Here is a 25,888-nt window from a genome sequence, read left to right on the forward strand (position 1 = left end):
ACCATTATAAAACTTGTAAGATACCAACAGGCTATTTGCAGTGGAATTAGGGAATTAAATATAACAAGAAGCTTTGAGTTTCTTGATGTTCTACTAGTTAATGGCAATGGGTAAATTCAGTGTCATGACTTTACAATCACATAAATATGAAATGTACGGAGCCCCCGAAGTGACCTGTGCAAAAAAAAATCTAAGAGACTTTCGCGAGAGCACGAGAAATTATCGCGTGCGCACGAGAAACGTTTCGCGTGCGCACGCGTTACAGTTTCCGGTGTGTGTATAGCTCTTTTCCGATTGCGTCATTGCCATCATTCATTTACTCAAAGATACTGAGAGCATGGATGCGCATGAATTTATAGAGATATATTTTAAACTTGGCCTTCAATACAAAGACATTACTGTCTATGACATTTGTAATACTGTCATGGCTGAGAGACGCTTTTATCTTCCAAAGGACACTAATCAAGCAATAGACTTGTACGTGCATTTAACACTAGAACTATCGGAATTCTATAACTACTAGAATGGCCATAGCGGTCATTCTGACCGTTCATACTAGACTGTACCAAATGTCATATTTACATTCGAAACTTCTGTTGAGGTTTTAGAATGAAGCTTCTAATGTCTGTAGTCATATTTTATGGCGTCATCACCCTAAAAAATGTATTGAATAAAATAGAATAATATGGATCAAATGGAGCGCCAAGCGAATGCAGATAGTCCTACATAATACGATCTTTTTTTGTAATATATAATAGTGCTAGACTATACAAATACATAGGCCTATATATATTATATATTAGCAGCTAGACTGCCCCGGAAGGTGCGTGCCTCACTTTGTGTACAGCAAGTTTTTTCACCACAGTGAAAATGGTTTTGAAAGTCTAAACGCCAACAAACATGGATTGAGGCGGAAAATTTCGTTAGATAAAAACATGTTGTGAATTTTGGAAATTATTACATCTATCCTTTTTCAAAACATGTTGACTTTTGGACTTTACAACGCTCTGGATTTATTGGAAATTGGAAACAATCCTATGCAGCCACCACTGGAATCGATATCCATGAATAAATGAATCTGTTATATTAATAATAAACACCAGGACACGAAATTTTTATTCTAATGAATGTGAAAATGTATTAGTTCATCGACAACCACAGAACTTGCTATTGTAGCTGATTACAGATACAAATTTGATTATTTATATTAAATTATTCTCCTAAAAGGGGGCCCCCTTTTTTGTTCAAGTGAGCCACTTTTAGGAGAATTCGTTCATAATGATTTTACAGCATATTATTTTCATTATAGTTTTACAGCATGATATTTTTTCTCACAGTAAAACAAATATTGCTTTCTAAATCTTGTTAAATAAATGTTCACATTCTTTATTAACCGCTTTGGCCATTTTGGGTTAGGCCTATATGTGTTTCATACATGTCTAAGGTTTTTACTATGCATTGAAATACACTTTGGTGATGTTTTTATAAGCTATTGTATTGATTTGTTTTTATTTTACAAAGAGAATAATTTATATAAATAATCAAATTTGTATCTGTAATTAGCTACAATAGCAAGTTCTGTGGTTGTCGATGAACTAATACATTTTCACATTCATTAGAATTAAAATTTCGTGTCCTGGTGTTTATTATTAATATAACAGATTCATTTATTCATGGATTTGATTCCAGTGAAAAAACTTGCTGTACACAAAGTGAGGCACGCACCTTCCGGGGCAGTCTAGCTGCTAATATATAATATATATATAGGCCTATGTATTTGTATAGTCTAGCACTGTTATATATTAAAAAAAAGATCGTATTATGTAGGACTATCTGCGTTCGCATGGCGCTCCATTTGATCCATATTATTCTATTTTATTCAATACATTTTTTATGGTGATGACGCCATAAAATATGACGACAGACATTAGAAGCTTCATTCTAAAACCTCAACAGAAGTTTCGAATGTAAATATGACATTTGGTACAGTCTAGTATGAACGGTCAGAATGACCGCTATGGCCATTCTAGTAGTTATAGAATTCCGGTAGTTCTAGTGTTAAATGCAAGTACAAGTCTATTACTTGATTAGTGTCCTTTGGAAGATCAAAGCGTGTCTCAGCCATGACAGTATTACAAATGTCATAGACAGTAATGTCTTTGTATTGAAGGCCAAGTTTAAAATATATCTCTATAAATTCATGCGCATCCATGCTCTCAGTATCTTTGAGTAAATGAATGATGGCAATGACGCAATCGGAAAAGAGCTATACACACACCGGAAACTGTAACGCGTGCGCACGCGAAAGTATCTCGTGCGCACGCGATAGTTTCTTAGATTTTTGTTTCTTAGTTTTTTTTTTTTTGCACAGGTCACTTCGGGGGCTCCGTAGAAATGACATAAATGTCTGTTAAAATATTTTGATAAGCAAAAGCTCTCTCTGTTTGACATTGGTCTAAGCAATAAGCTTAAGCATTAAGTTAATTTAAACATTTTCAAAAGTATCTGTATATAATTTTCCCAGAAAGAGCTCAAACTGAGTGCATTTTTTATTGCAAAAAATATTGTGATTATTACTGGTGTTATAGCTGCTTCTTGCATTGCACTTTAGACAGTTCAGCTTGGGACACAGCTACTTAAATAAAAAAGGGAAAAGCAATGAAAAAGAAAAAGAGATGCAAATGAGAATGGAGACTTTTGTTGTAATGATTTAATGGTCTAGACAAGCTTCCAGGACAATGACACAGTGAGCTGTTAGATCAATCAGACTCAGACTCATTATGATCCAGATTTTTCTCTCTCTGCGGCAGGGCTACAAAAAGGCTAATAGCACTGAATGAAATAGTCTTACTAATACTCAACTTTTACATTTTCAATCTCTCACAAAATCCTGTATTAGCAGTCTATGACCTTTGGGAAAAAAAATATATATATATATTAAAGGCACAGTCTTTAATGCTCGAATGTTTTCTACATTTGAAAACTGTGGAAAGACTTTGCTTATGGTATTGTGGTGCTGAGGTTTATGAAAGTATGTTCTGTCCTCCTTACCCTATGAAGTGAATTATTGATTGACAAGATACCATACATCCTGTTTTGAAAACTTGTGACTTTATCAAGAAATTGAACATATCTGTTCTTCTCTTTTGATCAGACATTGGTCATTTTCAATCATAACATAATAAATAACTATAAAAAGTAAAAATTACCATATTTTGTTGCATTGTGGGATCCTTCAATGATGGAAAAGCAAATAACATATAATTGAAATAAACTGTAGAACTAACCATGTAAATACCTGTGAAGTAAATGTATATTTTTTTAATACAATTTTTATTGAGATTTTCAGTTTCACCTATCATTAATGCTTTGTGTGCAAAGATGTTGAGCCATACAGAGATAGTTGCATTTTCCTGTTACCACCTATGTGGGCGTCTGGGCCATATTTCAGATGAATTTGAGTCTAAAGTTGAAGAACCTCCTGCTGAATGTGGAATTCAGCATTCACAGACCAAACAAAGGTCAAAACTCTGAGAAGAATTTAAACAGCAACTTCTGAAATATAAAAAGTCTCTGTTTATTTGTCATGTGTTTATGTTAGTGTGGGTGCACCTGCCTTTTTGTATTTATGTCCATCCTATAGATAATACTGTGGATGTGAATCTCTCACCTATGGCCACCCAGAGAAAAGCCTATTGCTGCCAAGAGGAAATTGATTTAAGATTAATCATCTACATGTTACACTGGGAAATCTTCACCTATACCAAACTAGCATTATTTCTCTAACTGATTGCATTGTAAATGTTTTTGAAGTATCCATGTCTGTTACATAATTGCATCTCTGTATGTAGTAAGGTATTGTAATGTATTATATTTGCAGTCATGCCTCTAAGCATTAAAGATGCAATTCACTGAACTGGCAGTGGCAGGCTATAAACAGAGTAAAAATTGTATTAATTTATGATGCCATTTAAGCATAACTCATAGCCACTTCATCGAAAACCATCTAAGTTACTATTGTAACTCTGGTTCCCTGAAAGGAGGGAACGAGACATTGATGATCAACATTATGGTTTGCTCCTGAGGGCCCCGATCAAGCTCATTGGCAGATATTTTATTTATTTAAATTTTATTTGACAGGGACAATGCAAACAAACATAGTGTCAAAACCAAGCATGTCACTAATGTGTTGCACATAAAGTTTATAGCTATAGCTAATTTTCAACTCCTGTCCCTGGAAGGGCTTTTATACACAATAAAATGTACATGATTAACTACTTAAATAAAAAAAAAAAAAAAAATAATAATAATAATAATAATAATAATATAAACATACATACATATCATGTACAACTTTTATAATAATTAAAAATGAGTACACTTTTGGTTTATTTTTAACCAGTTTTTAAGCCTGGAAGTGAACATCTTAAAGTCAGGCACAGTCTTGATTTCAAAAGGTAATGAGTTCCAGAGTTTAGAACTATTCACAGAGAAGGTCATCTGTCCAAAGCTGGTCCTGCAGTATGCTATTTTACAGTCATGATTTGTGGAGCTCCTAGTGACTCGGATGTTGTCCTGCCTCTCAATAAATGTACTTAGTGGCTCAGGTGCTAAATGATTAATGCACATATAAATTAGTTTAAGAAAGGAAAAATTGCTAAAGCTATCAAAATTCATTAAATTATATTTCTTAAAGATTCTGCAATGATGATATCGTAATGGTTTTTTATCCAAAAGTTTTATTGCTCGATTACATAAAGAACCTATGCGTTTTATTGCAGTGGGAGCGGCTTGTGCCCATGTTGTCATGCAATATGATATATGAGAAAATATCATAGCATGCATGTACAGCAGGGCTGCCTGACTTGGTATGTAGCTTCTAATTAGTTTAAAAGATTACTTTGTAATGTTTTTAAGATTTTCTTTATATGTTTTTCAAATTTAAGTTGAGGATCTAAAACTAAACCTAAATATTTAAATTCTGCAACTGGATGAATTTCTTTATTTTGTAATTTAATATTAAATCTTCCTTTTATATCTATTATTTTAATGGAAAAACACATGGAAACTGTTTTTGAGAAATTTAAAACTAACTGATTTTGAATGAGCCACTGTTGAATGTCAGACATACTAGTAGACAGTACGGCTGCAGCCTGCTCAGGTGACTTGGCGGGTACATAAAGAACTGCATCATCCGCATAGAGCTGACATCTGGCACCTGAGCAGTGCAGAGGTAAGTCATTTATAAAGAGACTAAACAGCAAAGGGCCAAGTATAGAGCCCTGTGGAATGCCCATTTTTATGTTTGAAAGTGCAGATACCTTTTGATCAACTTTAACACACTGCACTCTAGAGTGGAGATAAGATGTAAACCACAACACTGCCTCATTTGAAAAATTAAAATTTAACATTTTGGATAAAAGCAAACTATGACTGACCGTATCGAATGCTTTTGTAAGGTCGATAAATACGGCTCCTACCACATTACCTTTGTCTAGGGACTTTTTTACATTTTCTTTCGAAGTGCCGCCTTCCATGCTCAAAGAGCTTATACAGTATTAAGCGGATTGGAAGACAACCTCCTCAGGACATTTGACTAAAGAGCTGAGAGGATCTCTAAACATTTCAGCAGTAATCAATATTGTGGCAAGGCTAGATAACGTCTCATTCCCTCCTTTCAGGGAATTGGGGTTACAATAGAAACCTAGATGTTCCCTTTCAATTTGCTCACTCGACATACATTGATGATCGATTGTAGGGGTCCATATACCACAATGCAACAATACTGATTTGGCTGCGCTTGCTACAAAAAGCCCACTTCCAAACATGAGAGGGGAAGATTCAGGGACAGTGAGTGACACCACAGTGACACTGCCATAGTCCATAGTCCACTGACATCAGGTGAGATGATGAACTGTTCGGAGGGAGGATTGTATTCACAGACATTTGATCATGGTTATAACAGCGGCTGCCAGCAGGGTCACCATAAACCAACTGCAGGAAGAATTAAATCTTCCCATATGGTATCTAGGGAGAAAATTCATTAGATTAAATAATCTCAGTAATTTGCTTTGCCATGTGGGGAAGCAGTTAGAGTAATAAAGGATAAAAACCAATGTGATAACTGCCTTACCTTTCTCTGAGGCAGTTAAAATATATTTTTAGAGACCAACTTTCCTGCAGATACCAGAGTGCTGCATGGCTTGAGATAGAATTGACCTCTTCCACCATGTGGAGAGAGTAAAAAAAATTCCCAGCCAACCTGAAGTTGGGCAAATTGCATAACAAGAAGTGTTAGCCAAGCGGGAACACTCTTTTGTGCAGGCAAAGAACAGGTTAACCTTCAAAAGTGACTTCATAGTGTAACTAGCCTTGTGGGTAGTTTACAAAAAGATTTATGCCACTCAAGCAATATTAACACTTGCTATGCTTAACAACCCAGACAGAGGTGTTCATTCAGCAGGGAAAGGCATTTAAGTTGTAAATCGGGAAACAACCTTCTATGTGGTTTAAGAGCAAAGCCTTAACAGTCATTCCTGTTGTAATTAACCGCTATGGGGAGTATACAAAATCTGTGTCACCAGGCATTTGCGTATGCTAATTTAATAGCATCAATGACCCAGTGAGACCTCTGTTTACAGACTGCTCCGCCTTTGGACCGGCCTCCAAAGAATATAAAGAGCTGACTCGATAGCCTAAGCTGGCATGTACACTCAATGTAAATTAATTTTAAATGCTCAAGCAAGCAATAGTAATGCTGTCTTTATGAGAGAGTGCACAATTCTTCTGTTTCCAGTGGCTCGAATGGAGAGCTGGGACTGGGATGGGGCAAGAAAGTCTGAGACGTCTCACACTCTGTAACAACATCGTGCTTCCTTAACAAAATGCTGCTGACAGTTGCATGGTACATCATACCAGTATAAAAAGTACCGCCAGACAAATCACACAATCAACTTTAAGGTGTTTAACAAAAGGTGTTTGCCAAGAGGGAACACTCTTTCATGCAGGTCAGGAAGGGGTTAACCTTCCAAAAGTGACTTCTTAGTTTAACTAGCTTTATGAAGGAGTATACAAAAAGATTTTTGTCACAAAAGCTGTAAAAACTGCCAAGGGAGAGTTGTTTTACTGATTGGGAAACAACCTTCTATGTGGTTTAAAGGTAAATCCTTCTTGGTATAAGACATGAACTTGGTAGACTTGGCTAGACTTGACTTGACATGACTTGACTTGATAAAACAAAGTTAAACTCACAATTCCTCACATCACAATGTGGATATAGTAGAGAATGAGTCATTTGGCAGCTTGGTTTCAACAAATGCTCTTTTTGCAATGAGGAAGAAGTTTTGAGTTCTGACATTTTTTAAAGTACAATTACAACTTATATCAAAAGATCAAGGAAACTTTATTCCTCATGTCATGACCTCTTTAAGTGCAAGTTAATAGAATCGCAACTTAATATGTAAAGTTGGCTGGAAAATTTAGTTGTCAACTTGTCAAAAAGCACCTTGATACAAATAAACGTCAAAATATTTTTTACAGTGATGGGGTTCAGGTCTGGACTTTGTGCAGTTCAGTCAAGTTCTTCTTGTGGCATTGAGATTTGTCTTCACTGGAATTAATAAAGTAACCAAACTCAGTAAATGGAAGGAGGAACCCATATACTTTTTGCACATAGTGTACTTTAATACTGACTAAACATGACAAAATGACAACAACATGACAAGAAGTCAGCAAATTGAATAAAAAATGTCAATATATAACTTTCTTGCAGTATGAATGCGTCAGCACATGTACCTACAAGTTTGTGTGGTTGTTTGCAAATTGCATGTGTGTATGTGATTGTTTGTATGTGTTTATGTAAAATGCATAAAACATAACTGAAATTAACTGAATTGATTTCTGAAAACTCACATAAATAGGAAAAGTAATTTGGAAGACGAATGACACCGAAAATGCAAACAATATGGACTATCCTTTTGCAAAATAAGCTTAACACAAATTTATGGAACTTATGGTTACATGATAATTTCAAAGTTGCTAGCCTGTTATTATGTATCTGCTATTAAATATGGTGCTGCTGAGACTCCAAAATATGAAGGACAATTTCTGTGTCTTGAAACACATATTGTATACTGAAAGTGTTCCATTTTGCCCTGTTGAACTGACCTGAAATATAATGCATATTTCTACAAAATGTTAAGACTCTGAGAGAAATATAAGAGAGTGCTATGACAATATTCTCCCCTTAAGTCCATGGACTTCTTGGTTTCAGTAACTACAGCTTATAATATGTGTGTTGCCAACCCCTTTCCCTAATTTCCCCTTACCACTAAAACCCTTTCTGTTCCTCTGAAACTTGCAGAAGGATCTTTCCACTGAATGCTGCTGTGATGAACGTTGGGAACTTCATTACACTCCAGAGAAAGAGACCAAGAGATATATAAGAAAAGTTATAAGAGACAAAGAGGAATAGTATGCTATCATACCACTACAGACTTACATTTAAACAGTGTATGTTTACTGTTTATACTATGCATTTGTCTGTATGCAGGGAATAATGTTTACAAAATGTGCCTTATACAGCAGAGCACACCGTATGGTATCCAACAATGCAATTTGTTCGACACAAGCTTCCTTTTCTAGAGTGATAAATTAACATGATATAATATCAACCAGGAATGTATAACAAATCTCTTAACTTATCATTTGATTGGACATAAAAAGTTTAAGAATTAAAAAATCGGATTGTAAATGCTAGATATTTCTTCATTATTTAACTAGCTTAATTAAATGTGCAACATAATGAGGTCATGTGACATCAATGACACATTCTGTTCTTTGAAACATTTATTGTTATTACAGCATACTGCTTCATATACTGTTTTTTTAAGAATAGTATGGCAGTATACAGCAGACACATTGTATAATATGCATTAAGAAGTATGCTAGAATTCCATTGAAAACACAGTCAGAATCAAAAAGAAAGAAAGAGACAAATGACTGAATGATTCCATCATGTTTATTTACTGTTAAGGTGCACTCTTGATGCACTTTTTGTTTATGTTCACCTTAAACGTCTCGGGTTATGACTATAACCCTTGTTCCCTGAGAAGGGAACGAGACACTGCGTCGTTGAAAACGACTCTTTGGGGAACGCTCCTTAGCGTGCGCCTCTGAATTATGAATGAAACTATTCCAATCTTGATTGGTGTTGCGTCATGACGTAACATGTGACGGCATAACCGGATGCATAAAAGTGACGCCGGCACACAAACACATTAGCCTAGCGATGAAGCAAGCCGCTCTCAGGCATTGAGGGGCATGGCAGGACGACGTAGTGTCTCGTTCCCTCGTTCTCGTTCCGAGGGAACTCGCACTGCGTCGTTGAAAACGACTCTTTGGGGAACGAATGCCCACTAGGCCACGCGCCGAAAAAGGCCTGCCCTAGAGTGAAACTGAACTCAGGCACTCAGCTAGGACGAGAGCACACGTGCGCCAGGCGTACTAGGGAGGTGCAGAAAACCTGATGAAAGTGTGCGGGGTAGCCCAACCGGCTGCCTCACAGATCAGTGTGATTTATATACACAATGGCAGGAGGGCTGTCCCGCCGGGGACAGCCCTCCGAGGTTCTACCACCTTGGTAGGACCTCCTTCCCGAAGCTACTACTAAGGGAACCAGCCTCTCGAGGCTGGTCTCGGGTGTTTCCCGAGCACTGTTCTCGACTTCCTGAAGCGAGAGACCGGCAGGATTTAGTCGATACGGTTCTTGTGACCACAATGGATACTTTTTTTTTTTTTTTAATTTTTAATTTTTTTTTTTTGACACGAACGGCACGGTGTGCGTTCGCTGGAAATTGATGTGGCCCGAAGCGTCAGAGACGGTGGGAAACCGACACCGATTCCCTGAGGACGCCGCTGCGAGAACAACCTCGGTTGCTCTGCAGCGGGGGGGGAACTCTGTGGTGCAAGGAGCTGACTGATGACTGGGGCTGATCTGCTTGCCCTACTCGATTTAGACTTACCTTACGGGGGAAGCATCAAGCAGAAAAGATCTAACCTTTTCCTTTATCCCCGATAAATTCAGCCACAGATGCCTCTCTGTGACCACCATAGCTGCCATAGAGCGGCCAATAGCCATTGAGTGCAGGCAAGAACCAGCCCGACCTGCCGCCATGTAAGCCCTACTTATTAAAGCAGATGTATCCCTGCAGGGCTTACTAGGCAGCGCCGGGGTTTTAGCCCATATCCTGTGCCCCCAAAACATCGTCTGTAATCACCACACTGGGGCTGGAGACACGGGACGAATGCGGTTTACCCCACGATCTCGAGATTTATATATTTTTTTGGAGATCGGGGAAAAACGGCAAACCCCGGCGCTGAGGTTGTGATCTGTGCCGCAGGAAACGCTCGTCTAATTTGTCTTTCAACTTGCGTTTCCTGCTCATTCTGTGGCCAGCTGATATCAAGTCTGGCCACGGCACGCGTCACAACCTCAATCAGCTCCTCATAAGCTTGGCCGAAAACTGGCGTGCTTGACTCACGGTCGTCCGCATCAATGCTGAGCATATCCACTTCCTCGGAAGCAGAGAGCTCAAGCATTGGGACCTGATCGTGGGCAGAAGAAGCCGCGATGCGGGCTTCTGCACCACTCACAGTGGGCTCGGGATCCTCAAACGAAGAATGAGAAAGTGCCGCAGCAGTCTCATTCTCATCTGCAAGATCCCGCTGCGAACTCCATGATCTCAACCGCCGCGCTGCCTCAACAGACGCGGGACCAGATCCGTGGGGAACGCGAGCCTGACCGTGATCATCAAAGCACGCCAACCGGGAGCGCAGCACTCTCATGCTTGGTAGTGCTTCACAACTTTCACAGGCAGATCCCTCGAGAGCTGCCTGTGCGTGCTGCGCTCCCAAACAATTCACACATAAAGCGTGCGTGTCCCTACCCGTAATGAAACGAGGGCAGGGGTGCACGCACTTCATGAACTGTTGGGTGGCCATAATATTTTTAAATCAGACAAACAACACCAAATAAGACAAACAATACACATAGAGCGCTTGCTGAAGAGCGAAAGCTAATGTGTTTGTGTGCCGGCGTCACTTTTATGCATCCGGTTATGCCGTCACATGTTACGTCATGACGCAACACCAATCAAGATTGGAATAGTTTCATTCATAATTCAGAGGCGCACGCTAAGGAGCGTTCCCCAAAGAGTCGTTTTCAACGACGCAGTGCGAGTTCCCTCGGAAGGGAACTCACCCAAACACCTAGAGGCTTGGATGCACCATCATTGCAACACAATACTTTTTAGTTATCAGTGTCATTGTTGAAATTCACTGTTCACAGTCAGCCATGATTAATATAATCCAAATGTGAAATAACAGGGCAGAGAAAAGTGAGTTGTATTGGGCTGGTCGTGTGATCATAGCATGGCAGCCTCCACGAGGGGACCATCTCCATGTAGAATAAAACATCTTTTATAAGGTTACTGGTATGACTGGTGTCTTCATTTCATGAGAGTGTGCATGATTTTATACCTATGTTTCAAAATTACTAAACAGTTCTTTAGGAATGAAAGTATTTTAATTGGGGAAAAGTACAGACTGATTTGTGTATGTGTGTGTGTGTGTGTTTGTATGTAAATCATCATGAGCTGTTTTCCTCGCATAGGATTTCAGTCTTCACTGACCCCCAGTCAAGCATATGTCAAAAAACTTCAGCCACTTATTGAAAATAGTTGGTATTCTTTGCAGAACAGCAAACTACAAGACAAATAACTTGACATGTGATGAACTGTATGTTTCTCCACACTCAAAGAATGAGGGTTGTGAGAAAATTAAGACACAGCTTTGACTCCATTACTTGTCCCGGACAAAACATACAACTTTGACTGTACTAATCAAGACTTTTCCTGAGTTGAAATGTGCAAGAGCTAACCCGTACACACATGCACTAGAAAATAGCCAGCAGTGTCTTATTGTCCAAACATTTCCCCTATTCATCTGATCTGAGGTAGCCTTACCATATGATGATGAGTAGCTACTGTCTAGAGCTAATTCCTGTGCAAACCCTTTTCCTCTCCTATTGCCTAGAGTCATCAGGTTAAAAAGACACCTGTAATGATACTGAGTATGTATGTGACAGTTAAATGGCCTTTTAATCAATATCTCTTTTCTTTATGTACTGTATACAGTATGTGCCTCTTTATCTGAGTCAATGGGATTTTGTGTACTCTATGCTGCATTAGAGCTGTTTGTGAATCACTCTTTCACAACACGCAACTCCCAAAGAAAACCAGAATATGATAAAAGGGACATGCAAACACACCCACATAATAACATGAGCCAAGCCAGACACATGCCACGCTGAAAATTTACTTTGGCCTGTTAATGTTTTCCAGATGAGTGAGAATGGGGCAGAGAGAGAAAGGGGGTCTGTATGGTAGCCACTCACTTGAGAAAGCTTTGTTGATATCACCCCATATCAGTACAGCTAACTGACAACCACCCTCACATTTAAACGATAGATTCAGCTATTTAGTCATTATCTAAAGAATGTTGGATAGAAAATTCTATTTTCATCTTAGGCACAATTGGAAAAAAAAATTATCCTCATTACAAAGAGGAACAGATGAGATTCTCTGGCATTCTTGGCTATGCTACTTTAGCCTTTTTCTTTGCTTTCTCTCACATAGTCAAAGTGATACACACATCTCTGGGCAGGATTTCAGCAGACATACCCCCTTCATCATTAAACTCCTTCCAACTCCCATAACCCCCCTAAAGGCAACATTGGTGGATTTCCTTTTCCAAGAGATCTAAATTTACTTGTGATGAAAACCGTATCACTGCATGGGCTATATTTTTGTGACCGCTCTAAGCAAAGCGCTATGCACAATGAACATGCACTTTGTCTCATCCGATTTTTGTGAGTGAGCTAATTCTAAGCACAATTTTCATGCTAGCGCAATTGGCCTTGGGTGGGAGTGTTTGCGCTATCTGTGGGTGTATGCACATAAACTGAGGGTGTTTTGTATGTAAATGAAGTGGCGCAAAGTGCAATTTGTTATTTTCCTGAGAAATAAGTCATTGCGCTGAGACGTTTGAGAAGTACCTCTATTCTAAGCGCAATTATGGGCTGGTGGAAGAAGTTGGGGAGTGTAAAATGTTTGGTTTTGGGAAGGTGGTTATATACAAATGTTTTACCACTGCATTATTTTGATCATATTTTCATTTTGTTTAAAGTGTAATTTGAATTTAGAGATATTTTGGTAATTTTTTTCATGTTTTCAATCAATTGAATGAATTTTATATAAAAAAATAAATAATCTACCAGTACTATAGACGTGAAGTGTGTGCAAAAATCCAGCCTTACTTGGGAGGCCATTACAATCACTGTTAATAAAGACATGATTTGTGTGTCTGTTGATCAAAATTATTTATGATACTTCATTCTCTATAATTTAAAAGAGACTACATATCATGATGAGAACCACAAGTCCCATGAGTGTAAAAGGAGCATGTCAAATATATTTCAAATATAAATTACCTACTTGCGCCTAGACATAGCGCATCCTTGCACGAAAATGCTCGAGAATGCATGCTTGTCCAAGATGGCACCGAGTATGTCTGCTGTGTTGCAGGCTCCAACCCAACACTGCAGTTTTTTGTTTAATTGTCACTTAATCTTGAGTTTGTTAGTCTGGATGTCATCTGTTTTATTGCCTATGACAGATTAACATAACACAGTTTCATATGTCGCTCATCGAAAACCAGACTTTGAGTTCCTCAACGCTGATGCTGTGTTTAAAAACAAGATCGGAGCCCTTCGTCTGTACCACCTGGTTGTGACCTTGAAAGCGGAAAAGGGGAAGGTGAGCCAGCATCCTCGTCAGACTGAGATGCCACGTTAGCCAGCCCCTTTCCAATGAGAGACGTGAGACTGCTGCATTAACTGCCACACAGAGACCTGGATGTTGGCAGGGGTCCAGAACAATCCAGTAATGGTCGGACCAATTGGATTCTATGCTAAAGGACTATTTTGATCACGTGGAGTGGGAGATGTTTCCGGTCCGCCTCTGATGACAACAGGTCTACACAGATTCTGTAATGTGTGCATAGAAGTGCATTATATATATATATATAATTTTTTGATATTTAAAGTAGATTTAACACGATTCGTTTTGCAATCACTGCGATTAATTTTACAAAAAATAACGCTTTAAAAAATGTATGCATTTAATCTCAATGCTCCCCTGAACCATAATAAGGAAGATTCCTGAGAAATGCAAGCTTGTAATACCACCTGTTTACTTCAGAGGGCAGTAAGTGAAATTTCAGCTGTATGAGCAACGCACAGTTTATACAGTGAAGAAAACATTCAGTAGGCAGAACAACACAAACATGCGTTACGGTCTTGCGTTCAAAACACTTGAAGGAGCGCAAATGCGAACTAAGGGATCTCAAGATGTGTTTCAAGATTGAGTATTAAACTATATTTAACTTGAAACAGTGACCTAAACATTTTATGTTTATGATGCAACGCACCCGAGACGCTACACAAGCATGTCTGATGCTGGATTGAGATGGTGCAAAATTTGAAAATTACCCATAAATATTTAATCACGAATAAAATCTAAGAAATTTCCTTCAAACTTATTTTTAAGTACTACCCCACTAATTATTTTCTTGTAGTGAGATTTAATTGTGATGTCGATATATTCTGTACATTTTGTGGTCTGTAGGAGGAAACATTTCTGCAAGATTGTTACAGATCATATTATTCCCAGCTTTCAACTTTGTTTTGAAAATGTTTTATTCATTTTTTAGCTATGACATGTCTCTTCATAAGGAATATTATTTGATTAATTTTCTGCTTTTGTTGTCAAAGTTTAGTATTCATAAATGTAAGTATGGTGGTTATAAATCATTAGATTTCATTTTTAATTCAGAGGGTCAGCAATACCTAAGAACAATTTCCAATTTGAGTAACAAGAAAGCTGTAAAGTTATTTAAATATGTAAACAATTTTATATTTTTATTAAACTGTTTATTTATTTATTTTCCTTTTTGTTGTTTGTTTTAATATACCTCTTGGCTCTAGATGTAAAAGTTTTGTAAGCATTAATAAAAAGAAATGTTTGACGCAGGTATAAATTGACGGGTTCTTAAATGAGCCCTCATAATAAATCTCAAACTGATTGACAAATTCTGTGAAATGGATTGCTGTGAACTGTATGCCAATGATTGACTTATGATCAATAATACAGTAGTAAACAATACATTGTATTCTAAAGCCGCTTTTTGTATTGTCTTATCAATGATTAAGAATGTAATGCATTTTAATTTGCATACGTTTAATTTGCATACGTGTCCCCCGCCTTTCGCCCAATGTTAGCTGGGATAGGCTCCAGCCCCCCGCGACCTTGTACACAGGATAAGCGGTTGACGATGGATGGATGGATGGATGCATTTTAATTATCTGAATATTTATTTATATATATATATATATATATATATATATATATATATATATATATATATATATATACACTCACCTAAAGGATTATTAGGAACACCATACTAATACTGTGTTTGACCCCCTTTCGCCTTCAGAACTGCCTTAATACTACATGGCATTGATTCAACAAGGTGCTGAAAGCATTCTTTAGAAATGTTGGCCCATATTGATAGGATAGCATCTTGCAGTTGATGGAGATTTGTGGGATGCACATCCAGGGCACGAAGCTCCCGTTCCACGACATCCCAAAGATGCTCTATTGGGTTGAGATCTGGTGACTGTGGGGGCCATTTTAGTACAGTGAACTCATTGTCATGTTCAAGAAACCAATTTGAAGTGATTCAAGCTTTGTGACATGGTGCATTATCCTGCTGGAAGTAGCCATCAGAGGATGGGTACATGGTGGCCATAAAGGGATGGACATGGTCAGAAACAATGCTCAGGTAGGCCGTGGCATTTAAACGATGCCCAATTGGCACTAAGGGGCCTAAAGTGTGCCAAGAAAACATCCCCCACACCATTACACCACCACCACCAGCCTGCACAGTGGTAACAAGGCATGATGGATCCATGTTCTCATTCTGTTTACGCCAAATTCTGACTCTACCATCTGAATGTCTCAACAGAAATCGAGACTCATCAGACCAGGCAACATTTTTCCAGTCTTCAATTGTCCAATTTTGGTGAGCTCTTGCAAATTGTAGCCTCTTTTTCCTATTTGTAGTGGAGATGAGTGGTACCCGGTGGGGTCTTCTGCAGTTGTAGCACCTCAAGGTTGTGTTTGTTGTGGCTTCACAAATGCTTTGCTGCATACCTCGGTTGTAAAGAGTGGTTATTTCAGGCAAAGTTGCTCTTCTATCAGCTTGAATCAGTCGGCCCATTCTCCTCTGACCTCTAGCATCAACAAGGCATTTTCGCCCACAGGACTGCCACATACTGGATGTTTTTCCCTTTTCACACCATTCTTTGTAAACCCTAGAAATGGTTGTGCGTGAAAATCCCAGTAACTGAGCAGATTGTGAAATACTCAGACCGGCCCATCTGGCACCAACAACCATGCCACGCTCAAAATTGCTTAAATCACCTTTCTTTCCCATTCTGACATTCAGTTTGGAGTTCAGGAGATTGTCTTGACCAGGACCACACCCCTAAATGCATTGAAGCAACTGCCATGTGATTGGTTGATTAGTTAATTGCATTAATGAGAAATTGAACAGGTGTTCCTAATAATCCTTTAGGTGAGTATATATATATATATATATATATATATATATATATATACACCTGTATATAAAACAAATATTATTATTAATACCTACCCCTTCACACACATCTGAGAATTAACGACAACACAATAGTATATGCCACACATAACTGCACGTTATGTATACTATGTATACTGTACTTAATTCAGTGCAATTTCCTCTAACCGTTTAGTTTGTATATTGTGTAATGTGTATTGTATAACATGCAAATTGTGTTGTTATTCTGTACAGTGTTACATTTTCATTCTGTATATTGTTATTCTGCACAGTTATATTGTTATTTTGTGCATTGTCATATTGTTGTACATTGTTATACTGTTGAGTTTACTAATACTTATTGTACTAACATATATGGCTGCAATGTCTGGACCATGCACATAAGGTTTTCACACATCATTTCACTTGTGTAATGCGTAATACAAGTGATTTGAGAAATGCCAAAACTTCACGTACCTTGCCCACAGGCTTTGAGTGTATGATGTATTGCATAGTGCTGCGCATAGCTCTCTTAAAATAGGGCCCTAGAAATCACTGACTCAATGAAATCCTCTGTTGGTTTGAGAAAGTAGCATTGGCAGAAGCATTGAAATGCCAATTCTTTATTTTCTTTCATATTTTTGAATCATGATCCCTTCAAGAACTGGGCACACAGGTATTTTGTTTTTATAATATCAATATGATTTTGACAGCTTAGGGCACACAACCAAACTATCGACTTCATTGACTTCATACTGAATAAAGATGTGAAAAACAGAAGTGTGATGCTTCTTTTAGCCTTTATCGGTGATAAAAAGGAAAGAAAGAGGTACAGGAAGGAGTAAAGAAGTGCATCTTACCACTTCTGTCCCCCTGCTGTGTGCTGTTGGACAGTGTAGCCAAACTGAGTCTGCCTGGGTCCTTTTATGATCCTGTGGTTCCTGGTGTCAATGTTGAAACAGTCATGGAACCCTGTAAGCAGACACAGACAATTCAAATATGAACCATTTTTGGCTTACTTGGACAGAAGAGTGCATTTACTGCCGAGGGCAATAGATTCTAAGAACAAAGGAGCTCCACCAATGACCCAAAACTAAGATGGATGATTGGATCAGTGTGGTGTAGTGAAACAGGCTAATCTGCAAATGGAGCAATTTAAATGTTAGACAAAGAGAGAGTTCATGTGACGTTTGGCTAAATGTCAAAGGACCTATCAGCTTGCAACATGTGAGCCGATAGGCTTAACATATCACTAGTCAATGTGCCGATTGGCAAACAGATATCAAGTTTAAAGAACATATCAGCCTCTGCCATGTAGTGTTTCATGCCTGAACTTTAGTCATTTGTTCACAACAGCAACAATTGAGGTGAACGAGAATGGGATGTTTACTTAAAAGATTTGTTCAAAAACATTGCTTTGTTTACAAATGAATCACTACTAGTTTAAATCAGATTATGAGAGCAGTACAGAGATTTGTGCTTGATGCTTTTTTGGAACTAGTTCTGCTTGACAGAGAGGAAAATGCATCAAATAACTGGCCATTTTTTGTCTGAAATGTATTATCTACTAGCCTTTACTTGTTTATTTAACTGTTTACACAGTATCATTTCTCATGTGGTATTGCTTAATTGGATGCCATCTTTGCTGCTTCTACATAGTCCGCAGATAAATATATTAATATTTTTCTAATTTTGCATTTGCGTTAATGATTTCATGCTCTTCAAATATTATTTTGTTCAGTTGCCTTTAACATCGATGGCTGAACAATGAGTAATCAGTTAATGAGATACTTATACAATCTTAATCTGTTAATTGTACACTGAGTTTAAGGGTAAACTTCTTAAAAGTGTGATCCAGAATTCTTTCTTTAATTAAGGCAATTTTTGACACCTGGGTGTTTTCACATTTCAGTTCATCCCATTCAGAAAAACATTTTTGGTTAATTTATCTGTTTCAAAGGTGTCATTGTTTACACATGGCATGCCAGTATGGCTCTTGCTTATCCTCCAATGGCCCCCAAAAACCACAAGATCTTGGGTATTGGTGTGCCTTGAATTAACAAACACTCTCATGGAGGTCCTCTGTTGAAGCTCCAACATAATCAGTCTAATGCTCGTGGTAATGAAGAAAGCCTCCATGATTTCCACCACTCCACCTGATGCTCTCCAACTCAGTCAACAGACTTCATTGTGGGACACACAGGACCATTGGACCTCAACGTTGATAAAAAAAATAAAAATAAAGCTGCCAATCACGAAAAGGACTGTCTGTTAGTCAAAAAAAAAAAAAGAAGAAGAAAAAATGATTGAAATAAAGAAGTTATGGTTAATTGGCAGAGATCTTTGAGCCAGGTTTTTCAGTCACAATACAAGGTATTGTATTGTACAAGTCCAAACTCTCTGAAAATTCAGCTCAAAAAATTATTATTATATAATTATGCCTCAACTGAATTAAAGGCTGAAAATAGTGTTTACATATTTAAAGGTATTTAAAAATGTTTAGGGATACAGAGCAAATATGGGACCTGTTTATATATATATATTGCATGACCATTTCATGATGGCAACCCCACACCATACAGATCTCTATCTATAAGAATGGCTCTTAAAATAAATCTAAAGCAGGTGCTGAACTTAAAAGAAAATGCTTTGATCCAAGTGTAAACACAATGGTACATTTTTCTGAGAATTAAACACAATTACACTGTTAATCTCTGCTCTGAACCTCTGATGATAGCATATGGATGTCATAACCCTACACATGTGGAAACCAATGCATAGGAATGTATCCATTTGATTAAAAATAAATAAATAAATACAAATGGCAAGGATGCAGAAAACATACAGTACAATGTGGTCTGATGAAATTCCTGTGGCCGGTTGCATAAACATAGCCATTAACTTAAGACTGCATCTAACAAGTAGTTTGACTAGCTAAAAACACCATAGAAAGCCTGTTGCATAAAACAAGCTCACAGTTGTCTTTTGTAAGACAGTCTAATTTGAATTGCATTGTGGGAAAAATATAATACCGAACACATTTTTAAAAACATGGCCGACAGTGGACGCTCAATACAGTTCCATATCTGTCACTCACTCGACATTGTGTCGATGAAGTGACACTAGGGGTCACTCTTGGGAGCCCGAGACATGTCTGACTTTGATAAATGGCCAATGGGAATTGGTGAGGGGTATTTGCATACCACTCCCCCAAGCATATGGGTATAAAGGAGCTGGCGTGCAAACCGCTCAATCAGATTTTCTCTTCAGAGCCGAGCGGTCGCTATTCATTGAGCTGAATTCCATTGGCTTCCCATTCACCTCTGCTGGATTCTGACGGCGTATTACAGCGGTTTCTCCCCCCTCTGCACTGGTGCATTGCAGAGATCGCCCCTGGGCACTTCGGCAGAACAAACTAAAAGAGTATATTTTATAAATCCTAAAAGAGTATATTCTAAAAGAGCAGCACACACGGAAATGTCTTTTTAAAGACACATCTTTTTAAAGATGCCTTTCCGTCTTTGTGCTATTCCTGGTTGCGGTCGTTATCTTCTGACGGCCACGATCACTGTCTTTCATGCCTGGGCGCTGCCCACGTGGAGACATCATTCGTGGATGCATCATGTTCTCACGGCTCAAACTGGTCGAGATGAGAGAGGCTGACAAGGCACGGTTCCTTGACGCCCCCATTTCCCAGGCTGGCCTGTTTGGCGACACCATCAAAGACTTTAGCTAGCAGTTCTCGACAGTGAAGCAGCAGACAGAGACCATCCAACACATCCTTCCCCGGTGTGGCTCAAGATCCTGCACCCCGTCTGCTCATCGCCAAGGGCATCCTCCTACGGCGGCTGCACCGGCTCCGCTGCGGCCCGCCTCCATGGCCATGCCCTAACATTGAGCCCTCCGCAGGAAGCAGGCACCACCCGTCTCACGGCTGGCCACCAAGAAGAAGGCTTCGAAGTGCCTCAGAGATGGCCACACCACTCGGGTTGATGCATATGAGACCGCATCAGCACTGGCTCCAGACTCAAGTACTGAGATGGGCATGGCGCCGGTCTGTAGCCACCTTTTCAGCCCTTGGACCGACCTCACATTTCTACAGGCAGGTGTTCTCCTAGAGTAGGTCTCCAGGTGTGTCGTGGTTACGACGGACGCCTCCAAAACAGGCTGTTCACTAAATGGACGTGAAGACCCCCAGAGATGCGCGGTCGGAGCGGTGCTTTCCTTCCTGCAGGAGAGGTTGGAGGGACAGCTGTCACCCTCCACCTTAAAGGTGTACATAGCCGCTATAGCATTGACACAGTGTCAGACACAGTTAGTCCTTAGGGAAGCATAACCTGATTATCAGGTTCCTGAGAGGCATCATAATAAAAAAACACATGACATTTTGTTACCATCGTAGAAGTCATATTCTTCTATAAAGTCTCAACTGAAGCATACATTTTGGAATTTTTGGAATAGATAGATATAGATTAAATTAGACTGATCTAAGTTCTAATGCAGCTGACTGAAAATATTAAGACCAACATTTTAGACAACTAACAAGTAAGACTAGTTTAAAACAGTGTTATGCAACCAGCCCCTGATTTTCTCTGGTGGCCCAAGATCTCCTATAACAATTCAATTGAAAATTGAAAAAACAGAGAAACTAAATCTGCTCTGGATTCAGTTAAAAGACATTGCAAGAAAGGGTCTTTAAAAAGAAAGGAAATTTATTTTCTAGCTGTCATCAGTAAAATTGAAGTAGTTTATTGATGATTATGCAGATAATGATCATGTCTGCTTCACGCAAGAATGCAGTTTCCATTCAGCATATTATATCATGCAAAGGATTGATGATGAGATGAAGAGATCTTCTAGAGGGGAGAGGAAGAGATGTTAAGTGCCTTTAGCTTCCCCCCTCACACTCTCTCTCTCTCTCGCTCTCTCTCTCCCTTTCCTACATATTATGTCAGTAGACAAAAGCATAAATGATGACAGTCTGCAATAGTGTTAGGGATTATGTAAATCCATATTTGCACATTAATCTGCTCAGTCACAAGAATGCACAGATAATAATGTGGACCACATGTTTTTCCTATCTTAATTTTTGGTTATTGCTTTTTAGAGTAAATGAGAAGAAGAGTTTAGAGTGAGAATGAGTCACTGCCAGTCATTGTTTTTTTTTCTGATCAGCTATATGTCCCACTGTGAGCAGCAATGAAGGCTTTCATGGAGAATCTAAATTTGACCCCTGATTCACATACAGTAGGAATTATTATCATTAGATTCTTGGCTCCATGCTCTATACTTGGGGCCATATAAAACTGAGGCTGAAAAAAATGTGTGTTTGACAAAATAATGTTGAAGCTATTTAAGTTGAAGTCTAAAAGTGTTTGTGTTATACATTCCGTTGCTGACTGTTTTCAGAATGTGTGTAATTTTTAGTGTTGGGTGGAATTCATAATAGCTCTCTGAATTTCAAAACTTTGGCTGTTTATTATATTCATAATAAATTGTTTTAATAACTGCTGATTGATTAACTGACACAAGCTAATTAATTTCAATTAAGTTCCTCGCAACAGAGGGCACATCAGTAAATTCTTGCCTAGAGTCATGAGGCAAGAACTGATCTATAAATACAAATAATAATAATAAAAAAGGACTGGATTTGGAAAAAAAGAAAAAAAGCAGATTCTGCCTGTATCTTTTCTTAGCCCGTCATTCACTAATATGTAAACTTACTGTAATGTTCCTATCCTTGTTCCTATTCTTTTGCACAAATTGCGACACTTTCCAGAACATTAGGATCTTTTTTTCTAAGCATTCTCCTTTGAGGCTTCATTTATGAATGGCTAAAAAAGAGAACTTGGCCCACAGATTTACATAAAAATATATTCATCACCTGGCTAATGGAGGAGAAGGAAAACGTTATAATACCTGTGATAATGCTGGATCATGTAACTTTTTTCTAAATTACTCACCAAATCCTTTCCCACTGTCATTGACCATTTTTTTCGGTTATGCTGGCTGAAATACACATCTAGTAGTCTTCCAGCTCTATACTGACAGTAAACACCATCTGAGAGCAGCTTTACCATTAAAAAAGTAAAACGACAAATAAAAAAAGGGGAGCAGGTAGTTTCTATTTTCCATTTGAAACTCCTAACATGGCAGACACTTTATTCTCTATAATATCAGCAGGGCCTGAGTGGGTTTCCTGTGTATGGATTATTTTTCCCAGATAAATAAACCTCAGAATAGTGGCAGCAAGGGTTGTGCTCTGTGTCCAGGCCAGGTCTGCAATGCTTTTAGAGCATAATCAAGCTACAGGAGCCACACCACAGTCATAGTGATGGGGAACCAGCTGTCTGAGAGTGTGCATGCATTCTGAAGGCTAGTGGGTAATGCATGTGCTCAGGATGCATAAGGCCATGTTCATAGGGACACAGGTTTGAATCCTAGAATCCTTGAATGTCAAGACCAAACCATCAGAAAAGATCTTAAGCACAAGACATAAAAATTATACTAGGCAGGATGGTCACATGCCAGCATACCAAAATCCTTATCAGGATAACCCAGTCTTGAAAAATCTCAAATGTAAAAATTTCTAAAGATGGATTTGATTTCCAACGACGCAAAGGCTGAGTGTGATTTGATCCTGACACCAAGAAAGGAATATTTTAAAAGTCATATCTAGAACAGATCAACCACTGACTATGCCCCAAATTCACAATCAAAACCAAAAACCACATAAATGCCACCAAATGAAAACTACCAATGTGAAACTCTTACTACCAAGATTTTAGTTAGACATGAAGCTGTGTGCAGCCAAGTTCACATACTGTGAAGGTAACCCCCTTTAAACAGCTGCTCAGTCATCCCTTCACAAATGTTTATGAGAGGAACTGCCTTGATGCTAATGAGCCTTTCTGGTGCCCACTGGCAAGGATTAAGCACCATCAGATTGGCTTTTAATAAACTCCACTTGCCAGAAATGCATCTCCTAAACCTTTGCTTTGAAATTCTCTTCTGCTTAAGATCTCATGGGCTTTGTGCTACTTAAGTAATGTGCTGAATCTCAGTGGTTGATATGCTATACATTCTATTAAATTTACATATCAAGAGAAAAATGACCCAACATTGATCATTTCATGTTGATGTTCCAACTGTGAGATCTGTGGTCTGGAAAACTCATTGAAGTGCTGTTGACAGATGACTAGCAGTGGATGAGCATAGTGGCCAATGAATGGGTTAGTGGCCAAAGAAAACTATCCATGAGGCACGTGGTATCAGCAGCCTGATATAAACCATAGACAAGCATTACTCTCAAATCTCTGGCATTTCTCTTCCACACAAAATAATCTTATTTTTATATTTGCACATCAAAATGGTCCTCTACATAACAGATAATTATGTAGAGAGAGAGAGAGTGAGAGAGAGAGAGAGGATGACAGTAGCAGAGTAGACAGTATAATAGTATTAGTGCAATGGTATCATTCACATAACAATACAGGAATAAAACAATATGAAGTTAAACTCTTCTGGGATTGATTTAAATTGGCCTGACTCACAGCTGGTTTACTGACATCTGTTCAAGATGCAGTGGCATGCAGTCAGCCCCTTCAAATCCTTCAGAGAAGGGGTGCATAAACTGAGATGGAAACGTTATTCAAATGATGAAATGTTCTTTCCTCCGTTTATTTAACAATTTGTGTGAATTAAATTAATACATTCATTAAAATACATAAATACAAAACTTCAAAAACAACTTACATGTAATGTAGACTACCATAAATATATTTGCATTGTTCCTGTTTGACAACATGTAAGTCGTCCGTGACAGCCAATCAAAACTGCTCTATCGCACTGCAACACAGCATTACTGCATCCCCCTTCACGTGAGACTTTAAAGGGTTCTGTAATTGATTTGTATTAGCAGAGTGACAGAAATTCTGTCCAATCATATGTATTATTTCAACCTTGTCAGCAATCTGCTCCTTCAGAGCTCCGATGAGAAGGGGCTACATTTTGAACGCAAGTCAGGAAAGTTTCCTTCCTGCAGCCATGTTTCCATCTCTACCTGAGGCTACAATGAACAGTGAGACATGTCCAGCTATACAGGTAGGCCAAGAAGTCTTAAATCCAAGGATGATTTATAGCGAAGAATCAGAATGACATTATTTTCAAATGAACAGACTAACTTTCCTGTGCTAATTTTTTACCATGTCAAAGAAAATTCTTGTCAGTGTCAGTGGCCTCAATTGAGTGCAGCTTCTGAATAAAAAGGTATGGCAGAAACACAACAGGAAAAGTGTGACTGAAAATAGTCCTATTTTGACTAACAGAAGCGGTGCATTGCGTCAAATACAAATAGATGCTATTATAATCAATGAAACTGTCAACAAGTCTCAAGAAGTTGCGGCTTGTTTGGTAATGGGGGTAGATGGGGTGTTGGGACGGAAGGACAGACGGAATCTGGATAGATAGATAGATAGATAGATAGATAGATAGATAGATAGATAGATAGATAGATAGATAGATAGATAGATAGATAGATAGATTGATTGATTGATTGATTGATTGATTTCCCACAAGTTTCAACAAACCCTACAATTATCAAATTGAATGATTATCAATATTCCTCCATGGAATATTAGTAACCTGCATCTTAAATGTCTTTTGATTGAAAATAGGCATCTCTTCAAACACACACACACACACACACACACACACACTTACCTGGCAGTACAATCCAGAGTAGGAGGGTGCAGTAGTACTCCATTTGTATGTGTGAAGTATAACAAAACATGTGTGTGTGTGCGTGTGAGTAGGCTAAGAATGTCCTGACAGTGTGCTCTCCTGTACACTCGACTCTGATTGACTCTACTCCTGCTAAAACACTCTCTATATCTGAAGCAAGGAGGAGGGGACTGTGGCCAAACTAAAGGAGGTGCTCATTCAGCCAACACACTGATCTTCTTTCTTTGTCTTCATTGCTCCTTCATTTTGTCTGTCCAGAGTCTGTCCATCTATGGTTGAGTTGGGTCACTCTATTATGACCTCAAGCATTGCTCCTGAAAATGTGCTCGATATAAGATAAATATGAAAATTCAAATGTTAAGAATAACAGCAATTAATGATCTAC

At 38.5% G+C, this 25,888-nt stretch overlaps 1 protein-coding gene across 1 annotated transcript in view; it reads right to left on the reverse strand.

The window, feature by feature from the left end:
• LOC127619315 (integrin alpha-11-like) overlaps positions 1 to 25,597 on the reverse strand; it is a 112,276-nt gene extending 86,679 nt beyond the window's left edge. Inside the window, exons 1-2 of the mRNA XM_052092226.1 lie at positions 25,483 to 25,597; positions 17,622 to 17,733 (exon numbers count right to left, since the gene is read on the reverse strand). Of these exons, the coding sequence (XP_051948186.1) occupies positions 17,622 to 17,733; positions 25,483 to 25,552 (182 nt within the window). The 5' untranslated portion in view covers positions 25,553 to 25,597. The remainder of the gene's footprint in view (positions 1 to 17,621; positions 17,734 to 25,482) is intronic.
• Positions 25,598 to 25,888: the final 291 nt, after the last annotated feature.

This window comes from Xyrauchen texanus, chromosome 1 (assembly GCF_025860055.1).
Source record: "Xyrauchen texanus isolate HMW12.3.18 chromosome 1, RBS_HiC_50CHRs, whole genome shotgun sequence".
Classification (NCBI taxonomy): Eukaryota; Metazoa; Chordata; class Actinopteri; order Cypriniformes; family Catostomidae; genus Xyrauchen; species Xyrauchen texanus.